This window comes from Nomascus leucogenys, chromosome 5, assembly GCF_006542625.1.
Source record: "Nomascus leucogenys isolate Asia chromosome 5, Asia_NLE_v1, whole genome shotgun sequence".
In the NCBI taxonomy this organism is placed as follows: Eukaryota; Metazoa; Chordata; class Mammalia; order Primates; family Hylobatidae; genus Nomascus; species Nomascus leucogenys.
In genome coordinates this window covers 59,037,572-59,048,810 of record NC_044385.1, presented here as the reverse complement: position 1 = coordinate 59,048,810, position 11,239 = coordinate 59,037,572, and the positions used below count along the sequence as shown (strand labels likewise).

Genomic DNA, 11,239 nt, shown 5'->3' with positions numbered 1-11,239 from the left:
CATTAATATGCTTTTCTTGAGCTAAATTGTTCCTAATTTTTATTTCAGGAGAAAGTATTTTATCATGTTGGGAGAAAATGACAGAACAGATTCAGGAAGCAAATGATAAGAACTTACAAAAACATGATGATTCCTCAGAAGTGACTAATATTGAAGAAAGGTATTGTTCATGTTGAAAGTGAGAAATGTGACTATTTAGTACAATAGCTAGCCTTTGTTATTGAACACTTTCTTTGTTTGAAAGATCTATACTTTTCTTGTTTTTGCTTGACTAAGCTTTTAAGGTTAAAGATACAACCTATTATGTACTGTCCACAACAAAGGAGGTTGAGGAGATAGGTCAGTTAAAGCTGCCTTGACATTGTATTCTCAAAGCTTTTTCACTTAAGAGAAACATCTGGATAAAATCAATTTTCTCTCAAATAGTTAAATCCTATTTTTGGAGAAGGGAAAAATTAAGTATTGGCGTCTCCCATTTGGTGTCACTTATCAATTATAATTGCATAATCAGTTTAGTTACAGAATTTTAAAATATGGCAAAGATTAAGTATTTTATCTTTTAAGTAAGTTGATTATTTTAAAAATTCATTTCAAAATTTTTAATATAATGATACGGACAAAATGACTTTTCTGATTATTGCTCTACTCACATTAAGGGCCTTTCTTAATTAAAAAAATGCATATTTAGTGATCTATTTTTGAAATACATTTTAAAGTTATTTGATGAATATGTTACTCCATGTTTTAATCTGTAGTCGATAGATGGACTTCAGAAGGGTTCTTAGGACTCCAAAGTCATGTGAAGAGTGTTGTATGTTTCTTTATTTTAAGGGGTGGAGAGGGATTGTGGTTTTTGTTAGGTTCTCAAAGGGAGGCAGTGATTTTGGGAAAAGTTCGTTCTCCATGTTGTCAAGGGTTTCTGTACCAGGCCAACTAAGTGTAAACTATTCACACATTATGATTTGCATGTTAAATAACTTTCTGTTTCTAATTAGGCCCATTAAAGCTGCTATTGGAGAAAGGAAACAGACCTTTGAAGACTACTTAGAAGAACAAATTCGGTTGGAAGAGCAAGAACTGAAGCAAAAACAGCTGAAGGTCAGCGATTGTGCTCTTCTGATTAAATCATTCTAAGGCTTTAGAGATTTATCTATAATTTGCCTTAAAAATAACTTTGAGATGACTTGGATATACCAAAATTAATTCAAATATTATTCTTTTATTTTAGGAAGCAGAAGGACCATTGCCAATCAAAGCAAAACCAAAACAACCATTTTTAAAACGAGGAGAAGGTTTAGCCAGATTTACTAATGCTAAATCTAAGTTTCAAAAAGGGAAAGAAAGTAAACTAGTGACTAACCAGAGCACTTCCGAGGACCAGCCGCTGTTTAAAATGGATAGACAGCAACTCCAGCGGAAAACAGCTCTCATAAATAAAGAGCCGTGTGCAGACAACCCTATCCTTAAAAAGGACAGTAAAGCTAGAACCAAGAGTGGTTCTGTCACCCTCAGTCAGAAGACAAAAATGCTGAAGTGTAGTAACGGGAAAAGCCTTTCTCCGTCAGGATTGAAGATACAGACGGGGAAGAAATGTGATGGGCAGTTCAGAGACCAGATCAAATTTGAAAAAAAAGTCACATCTAATAATAAAGAAAATGTACCTGAGTGTCCAAAACCTTGCGATACTGGCTGCACAGGGTGGAATAAGACACAAGGTAAAGACAGACTTCCTCTTTCAACAGGGCCGGCCAGCCGCCTGGCTGCTAAGAGCCCTATAAGGGAGACCATGAGAGAGTCTGAATCTTCTCTTGACATTTCTCTTCAGAAAAAGTTAGAGACTTGGGAACGAGAAAAGGAAAAAGAAAATTTGGAATTAGATGAATTTTTGTTTTTAGAACAAGCTGCTGATGAAATATCATTTTCTAGTAATTCCTCATTTGTGCTGAAAATCTTAGAAAGGGATCAACAGATCTGCAAAGGTCACCGGATGTCTTCCACCCCTGTCAAAGCTGTGCCACAGAAGACAAACCCGGCAGATCCCGTTAGTCAGTGTAACCGCAGTGAGGATTTGGACCACACTGCACGTGAGGAGAGTGAGTGTGAAGTCGCACCCAAACAACTTCATTCATTGTCCTCAGCTGATGAATTGAGGGAACAGCCTTGTAAAATCAGGAAAGCCGTCCAAAAGAGCACTTCTGAAAATCAAACTGAATGGAATGCACGTGATGATGAAGGTGTTCCGAACAGTGACAGTAGCACTGACTCTGAGGAACAGCTTGATGTTACCATAAAACCATTGACTGAGGATAGAGAAAGGGGCATCAGCAGCAGAGAGGATAGCCCACAAGTCTGTGATGGTAAGGGGCCTTTTAAGGACACCAGGACCCAAGAAGATAAAAGGAGAGATGTTGATCTGGATTTGTCTGATAAAGATTACAGTAGCGATGAGTCTATCATAGAAAGCATAAAACATAAAGTGTCTGAGCCCTCGAGATCCTCATCCCTAAGTATGAGTAAAATGGACTTTGATGATGAAAGAACTTGGACTGACCTGGAAGAGAATTTGTGTAATCATGATGTTGTTCTTGGGAATGAATCCATTTATGGGATGCCACAGACATGCTGCCCTAATAATGAAATAGGTACCCTGGACAAAACAATAAAAAGGAAGATTGCACCAGTCAAGAGGGGAGAAGACTTGAGCAAGTCCAGGAGGAGCAGAAGTCCTCCTCCTCCATCGGAGCTGATGATGAAATTCTTTCCTTCTTTGAAACCAAAACCAAAGTCAGATTCACACTTGGGAAACGAACCCAAGTTAAACATGAGTCAAGACCAACCACCTGGTGAGTCATAGCATTATAAAATATGTATCAGAATGTTAGAAATTTAACATTTATCAGTATGCTGTCAGAATGCTTAAAATCCTGACTTTCCTTATTGCTCAATAGAAGTCAAATCAATGGGTGATTTGTAAAAATTTGATTTATTTTATGGGTCTACATAAGGCTTTAAAACTAATTACTTTTTAATAAAGTGAGATAACATCAAAGCTTCTACATTTCCTTTCTTCCCCAGACCTGGTTCAAGTACCCCTTCCTAGAGGTACCAGTATTACCGTTTCGTTTGTGTATTCTAAAGAGTCCATGCATATAAAAGCATATGTGTCAATTTGTATATAATTACCTTTCTATACAAATGAAAGGATGCTTTTTGCATACTGTCCTGCACCTTGCTTATGATAAATTTTGAAGATTGTTCTAACGCATGTACACATCTACCTCATTCCATTTAACGGATGTGTAGTATTTCTGTTGATGTAACGGACTTTTTAAACTCACCCTGAAAGATCCTTTCCATTATATTATTAACTAGCAGAGCTTAGGTGTTTTAAAATAGAAATTAAAATAGAAATTATAACGTTATTTTTCAAAAATTCTGATTTTAAAAGTAATTTTTTTTTTTACAAAGTTTGGAAGCTTAAAAAGCATAGGAGCAAAAATATTTACAACTTAACTACCCAAAAGTAACTGCTATACCATTTTGGGATATTTCATTCCAGTCATTTTTTCTATGTAGTTTTAATATGACAGAGTTGTGTAACTTACCTCATTTCTTTAGTCTTGTGGATCACATTTAGTTTCTAAAAAAGTACTAATTGATAAAAATGCTTGAAGGACAGAAGCACTGGCTATTTTACATTTTATTTTATTTTTTTATTTTTATTTTTTTTTTGAGACGGAGTCTCGCTCTGTCGCCCAGGCTGGAGTGCAGTGGCGCGATCTCGGCTCACTGCAAGCTCCGCCTCCCGGGTTCACACCATTCTCCTGCCTCAGCCTCTCCGAGTAGCTGGGACTACAGGCGCCCGCCACCACGCCCGGCTAATTTTTTGTATTTTTAGTAGAGACAGTGTTTCACCGTGGTCTCGATCTCCTGACCTCGTGATCTGCCCGCCTCGGCCTCCCAAAGTGCTGGGATTACAAGCGTGAGCCACCGCGCCCGGCCTTATTTTACATTTTAAATAGCAAATTTGATAAAGGGAAAACAATTTGCATTTATTTGATTAATAGTAGGGGGTAAACTTTGATTTTGGTGTTGATTAGCTCTTCAGATCACTTGTGGATTACTTATTCATGTTCTTAAGCTATTTATATATATTCGTCTTTGAAAAATTGATTTGAATGATTTCTTTTTATGTATCATGTTGAGTCCTTATCAGGTCGATACTCTTTTGAGGTAGATTAATTCTTTCATAAATTCCCACTGATTTCCTCAGGAAAGTTAGGTTTAATTTTTTTTCCTTTTCATGTTTGAAGCATTGTTTCTAATGCATTTTAATGGCACAGATGTTTGCCATGTTCTTGGCTCTTAGTGTTACTAGCTAGCTAGTGTTTTTGCTGCAGTAATGCCTTTTGTGAAGTTCAGTATTTATGGCCTATTTCATAGGTGACAATGCTCGATCCCAGGTTTTGAGAGAGAAAATTATTGAATTGGAAACAGAAATAGAAAAGTTTAAAGCTGAGAACGCATCTTTAGCTAAACTTCGCATTGAACGAGAAAGTGCCTTGGAAAAACTCAGGTACGTTTGGGTCTGTAAGTTGGGAAAAAATATGCAGTGACTCAGTTATACCTTTAAGACCATCTATAAACAGTCTGAAACAATTTAAATTTAAATCAGTCAAACAAATATAACTGAAAAGGAGGTGAAATCTGTATCATATAAGTTTTTTTACTGAATAAAATGACCCAATGTAGTCAATGATGTGTACAAAGGGGAACTTTCTTAGTGGAGAAATCATAAATTAAAATTTGAAAACAGTTTGGAGCTATGGTACCTTCAAGTGGTACTTTGGCTAGTTAGTGTATTGGTTTCTCTGGGCTGCTCTAACAAAGTACCACCAACTAGGTGGCTTTAAACAATAGAAATGTATTTTCTTGTGATTCTGGAGGCTGTAAGTCCAAAGTCCGGGCATCAGCAAGGCGGGCCATGCTGGCTTCTCCAGCTTCTGGTGGTTTCAGGCACACCTTGGTATTTCTTGGATTGCAGCTACATCACTCCAGTCCCTGCCTCTGTGGTCACATGGCCATCTTCCCTCTGTGTGTGTCTTCACATGGCATTCTCCTCTGTGTATGTTTGTCTTGGTGCCTCTTTTAAGGATAGGGTCATATTGGATTAAGGGCCCACCCTACTCCAGTATAACCTCATCTTAACTGGCATCTTAATTATATCTGCAAAGGCCCTATTTGCAATAAGGTCACATTCACAGGGATTGGGACTTCATCATATTGTTTTGGAGGACACAACTCCACCTACAGCAGTCATCTCCTACCCTAGGTCATGATCTTACCTGACTTTATTGGTTAGCAAAACTTGAACTGAACTTACATGAGGCTATTTATATATATTATATTTATTCTTTCTCTCTATATAACTTTTATGTAGACATATTTTTTAATCGTACTTATGAATAGTACTAAGTTCTGTTGCAGAAACATACTAGTACTTTTTATTCCAGGTGTTGCTCTGGGTCTTGTTGGGGATATTATATGTCACATACACACCATATTTCTTTGTTTTTTGGTATTTGTTATTTTAATGTTTGAGGAGAAATTCATACAACTGTAGTTCCATGGCTGCCTGCTGCGGGATTGGATCTAGGGGATGGTAGCTGCTATGCAAATGCTGAAATTCACCCAAATTTCCCAGCCTCTTTGTTCTTTAGCACTCCCCAGGATGCTGCAAGTCTTTCATTAGTGTCCAGAGTTCCGAAATGATTGATTCTGACAGGTGCTGCTAGTTCAATAGCTGCTGTGGTGGAGGGACGGATTGTTGGAGTTTCCTACTCCACCATCTTCCTTGACATCTCTTCCGTATTTCTTTTCTAAAACCTGAAAAATAGGAATTCTAAAGCACACCTGGCCCATAAGTTCCAGATAAAGGTTTATAGACAGCTATTAATCTACTTAAAAAGGAAATTCAGTTACTATACTATAATCTGCAGTATGCTTAAAAATCAAATTCTGAAAATTTGTTATTTTTTTAATGGAAACATCTTTGTTTTTCTGCTGATACATAATGTAAATATATGCTTATCATAGTAGTGATGGGTAGAACGTGGAACTTATTCTAATCCCTTCTCCACCCAAGATCACTTTTTTTTTGGAGACAGAGTCTCGCTGTCACCCAGGCTGGAGTGCAGTGGCACGATCTCGGCTCACTGCAGGCTCCAACCCCTGGGGTTCACGCCATTCTCCTGCCTCAGCCTCCCGAGTAGCTGGGACTACAGGCACCCGCCACCTCGCCCGGCTAATTTTTTGTGTTTTTAGTAGAGACGGGGTTTCACTGTGTTAGCCAGGATGGTCTCGATCTCCTGACCTCGTGATCCGCCCGTCTCGGCCTCCCAAAGTGCTGGGATTACAGGCATGAGCCACTGCGCCCAGCCGCAAGATCACTTTTAAAATGTCTCTGCTTCATTATTTCAAAATGGACATCTTTTTCTTTTAAAGGACATTTAAGTCATAAGATAATGGCTGGGTTTTTTTGTTGTTGTTTTTTGTTTTTTTTAGCATTTTCCCTATTTCAGTTTTGCTTTGTTCTAAGCAAAATTCAGTCCTCGAATTTAGACATTGTGTTATCCTTCCCAATTTACAAATGAGGAAACTGATGCACTGAGAAGCAAGTTTTTTAAGTTTACCTCCTTAGTCAGTGACAGAGAGCCTCAGTGCCAGCCTAGGCAGTGTGGTTCAGTAGAGCCCTGGGCTCTACTGTATGGGCTCTTTAATCTGCTTTTTATTTTATTTTTATTTTTTTGAGACAGGGTCTGGCTTTATCACCCAGACTGGAGTACAGTGGTACAATCTTGGCTCACTGCAACCTCTGCCTCCTGGGCTCAAACCATCCTCCACCTCAGCCTCCTGAGTAGTGGGGACTACAGGCATGCACCACCATGCCCAGCTAATTTTTGTATTTTTGGTAGATATGGGGTTTTGCCATGTTCCCCAGGCTGGTCTTGAACTCCTGGGCTCAAGTGATCCCCCTGCCTTGGCCTCCCAAAGTTCTGGGATTACAAGCATGAACTACGATGTCCAGCCTTGCTTTTTATTTTAACAACATAATAGACATCTTACCCTATTAGCACACCCTAGTCTTCTGTATCCTTGAAATGACTGTATTATATGAATGCTAGTGTGACTAATCTGTTAATGGAAATTTAGGTTGTTTAGAATTTTCCACTATTATAAATTATTCTGCAAGGAATATCATCATATGTATGAGACACTTTTTATTTAAAAATCTACTTACTTGTGATAAATTTTAAGAATGTCCATTGCCCCAGTCAGCATCTGAGGCTTCTTCTCACCCCTTTCCCCATCACTGGAGTTGAGCATTAGCAGTCTTTCAAATCTTGCCAACCTGATAATTATGCCATCTTTCACCTGCTAAAGTTTGCATTTCTTTAATTATTGATAAAGTTGAGTATGCTTTTATATTTAGCTGTCATTTGTGTTTATTTTGTAACTTTCTTTGTGATCTTTGCTCATTTATCAGGATATTTAACTTTCTTAAATGTGCCACAAGTATTCCTCCCCCAGTGTTTGCTTTGACTATATGATTGTGTGCACACGGTCGACATGTTGAATATTTAGTCAATGAGAATATCTTTTACCTTTTCTGTCTGCTCTGCCTCCAGTGAGGCAGGGAGAGACTTGTCCAGTCCCGAGGCTTTAAATGCTGTTATGCCTCAGATCCAGATCTCTCGCCCACATCTCCTATCCCACTGCCTCGTTGTTCTCTCTACCTGGAGAGCTGATGAGTGTTTAATTTAGAGTGATCATTTAGAAAAAGTGAGCTCCTGACGTTCCCTCCTGAACTTACTCTTCTCTTCTTCTTCCCTGTCTCAGCACATGAGTCTGCTCTTCCATTTGCCCAGTGGAAAATCTTGGAGTCATGCTTGAGTCTTCTCTTGCTCTCTCAGTCCATTTCTAACCCGACTGCTTCACTGCCTCAGAGCTGCCACTCTCCACCAGGGCCCTATTGGCTTTCTCTGGTAATTAAATTTGCTTCCTAGCAGGTCTCTCTGCTGCCCATGTCTGTGCTCTTCACACACATCCAGAGCCAGCCTGAGTTTGGACAGTTCATCCGATCAAGGCCTCCTTCCTTTTTTTTTTTTTTTTTTTTTGAGATGAAGTTTCACTCTTGTTGCCCAGGCTGGTGTGCAATGGTGCGATCTTGGCACACTGCAACCTCTACCTCCCAGGTGATTCTCCTGCCTCAGCCTCCCGAGTAGCTGGGATTACAGGCATTCGCCACCATGCCCGGCTAATTTTGTATTTTCAGTAAAGATGGGGTTTCTCCATGTTGGTCAGGCTGGTCTCGAACTCCTGACCTCAGGTCCAGCTCCTGACCTGATCTGCCCGCCGTGGCCTCCCAAAGTGCTGCAATTACAGGAGTGAGCCACCGTGCCTAACCTGTCTCCTCCTTTTTTGACACCACCTCCTGCTACCCATCCTTTGCTCACTCTGTTTTAGCCACACTGGCCTCCTGGCTGTTCTTTGAACACCTCAGACACATTCTTGCCTCAGGGCCTTGGCACTTGCTGCTCCTTCTGCCTGCACTGCTGTGTGTGGACACCCTTGTGACTGGCTCTCTCATTTTCTTCGGGTTTCCTTCATGTTATTTCAGCAAGATAAGCCCTCACATACAACACAGTTTCACCCTCCCACTCTGATATTTTCTAAACTTCTTCCTTGCTTTATTTCTCTTTAATGCTTCTAATATTCCATGTACTTATTTATCTTCTTTATTATCGTCTGTCTTCCAATAGAGTGTAAGAAGCTGCATGGGAATACAATTTTTTTTTTTTTTTTTTTTTTTTTTTTTTTTTTTTTTTTGAGACAGAGTCTCTCTGTGTCGCCCAGGCTGAAATACAGTGGTGCCATCACGGCTCATTACAACCTTGAATTCCTGGGCTCAAGCCTGCCTCAGCCTCCCAGTGCTGGGCTTACAGGCTTGAGCCACTGTGCCCAGCTAGAATGTTTGTTTTTTTCACTGTGGTTTCCCCACTACTTCGTAGAATGCCTGATTCATCGTAGGCACCCAATGAATGCTTATTGGATGAATGCTTTAGTGAGTGGATTGGCTGTTATTTCAGGCCTATGGATTGAAGATGAATTCACTAGGACTAGCAGTTACTAGCCTGTGAGCAGGTTCTGCACATCACTGCACCGAGATGGTCTCCTTAGGTGATAACATAGTTTGGTCATTTTAGGAAAGAAATTGTAGACTTCGAACAACAGAAAGCAAAAGAATTAGCTCGAATAGAAGAGCTTAAAAAGGAGGAGATGAGGAAGCTACAAAAGGAACGTAAAGTTTTTGAAAAGTATACTACAGCTGCAAGAAGTTTCCCAGATAAAAAGGAACGTGAAGAAATACAGGTATGCTAGTTCTTTATGTTATATTCATGTAAGTTAGTAAAGGTGACAGTCTTGTAAGAATCTCAGAGTTATTATGTCAAAGCAAAACTGTGTATCAATCCATTATTCATTCATTCAGCAAATAATCTGTCTGAGACAGTGTATCAGGAATATCTTTGGTAGTCTGACTTTTAAAGAGTAGAAGATATCAGTTCTTTTCTTACTAGTAAAGTCTTCCTAGAAAAGACCACAATAATGTCATGGATGAATTAACAAGCCCGGAGTTGGAAATTCACCAGCATAATGTTGTGTTAATCTTTTTGACCTACCACACACTAAATATTGTTAGTTCTGTTCATCTATCATAATTTACGGCCGTAAATAACCAGGTGTTTAATTCTAAAACTTATAAACTGATAGGCCAGATTATCAGTCTTGTTCATTTCATAGTTAGAAGTGGACATGCTAAAACTATAAACCTTCTAGAAAAAAGGTGAATTTATTTACGACATTGGCATATCTGAATATTACTAAGAGAAGACACAACTAACTATAAAAGAAAAAATGGATATATTGGACTTCATCAAAGTGAAGACTTATCAAAAGAGAAATTTAAAATGGCTATCCATTGCTTCTAGCATAAAATGCACTTTCCACTGTCTGTATTTTAATTCCTAGCATTTTTGAGTTCCATCCTTTGCTTTCTTCCTGTCTCATGTAGCCATCCTTGAGCAATCTCACCTGCACACCTACAGCTTGAGTTACTGAATAGCATGGTGCTCAGGGTCTTTAATTCTCATTCTTTATTTTTGTGGGAAGAAACGTACCAGTATGTTTTGGTTAATGCTTAGTTTATTAAATCTAATATGTTAGATGTTGACAATATTAAAACTTTTATTTCAAAGGGTAATATAATTATATTATCATTCAAAAGTTACAAAAAGATGGGTGGTGAAATTCCTCCCTCACCCTTGCCCCGGCCACCTATTCAGTTGTTTTTTGAAAATAATTTTTTATTATAGAAAGTTTCAAAAACACATAAAAGTAGCAAGAGCAGAATGAATTCCCATATTTTACCAGTGATCATTTCGTCTAATTTCATCTCTCTCTCCTCTGTACTCTTTTTTTGCTTTTTAATCTGGAATTTAAAAAGTGAAATCCCAGACATCTCCTCATTTCACCTATAGATAGTCTAGTATGTTTCTCTGAGAAAGACACCTTTAAAAAATAAGACTATTGGCTGGGGGCGGTGGCTCACTCCTGTAATCCCAACACTTTGGGAAGCCAAGGCAGGCAGATGGCTTGAGGTTAGGAGTTCGAGACCAGCCTGGCCAACATGGCAAATCTCCATCTCTACGAAAAATACAAAAAAATTAGCCGGGTATGTGGTGCGCCTGTAGTCCCAGGTACGTGGGAGGCTGAGGCAGGAGAACCACTTGAACCCGGGAGGAGGAGGTTGCAGTAAGCCAAGATCATGCTACTGCACTCCAGCCTGGGTGACACAGTGAGACTCCATCCACAGGGGGGAAAAATTATCATACCTTTGTCACACCTAACAAAATTTACAGTAATTCCTTAGTATCAACTAATACTTAGTCCATATTCAGATTTTCCAATCGTTTGGTATCTTTTTACAGTTGATTTGTTTGCATTCTAATTCACCTCTCGAGGCAGCCAGTGTTATCAATCTCATATCTTTCCAGAGAAATTCTTAGAAAGTACATATATATATTCATGCTGTTTTTTAAAACATTAATGATAGTCTACTGAAATCATTATGTATCTTAACAGAACATCTTTGTTCTTTGTTTTATGATTGTATAGAATT

At 38.9% G+C, this 11,239-nt stretch overlaps 1 protein-coding gene across 2 annotated transcripts in view; it reads left to right on the top strand.

Moving 5' to 3' along the window:
• The window catches only part of CENPJ (centromere protein J), a 31,072-nt gene that overhangs the window by 5,278 nt on the left and 14,555 nt on the right, over positions 1-11,239 (top strand). For both annotated transcript variants that reach the window (XM_030813231.1, XM_030813230.1), the window contains exons 4-8: positions 49-160; positions 996-1,098; positions 1,229-2,843; positions 4,444-4,576; positions 9,267-9,432. In XM_030813231.1, coding sequence (XP_030669091.1) covers positions 49-160; positions 996-1,098; positions 1,229-2,843; positions 4,444-4,576; positions 9,267-9,432 — 2,129 coding nt within the window. The remainder of the gene's footprint in view (positions 1-48; positions 161-995; positions 1,099-1,228; positions 2,844-4,443; positions 4,577-9,266; positions 9,433-11,239) is intronic.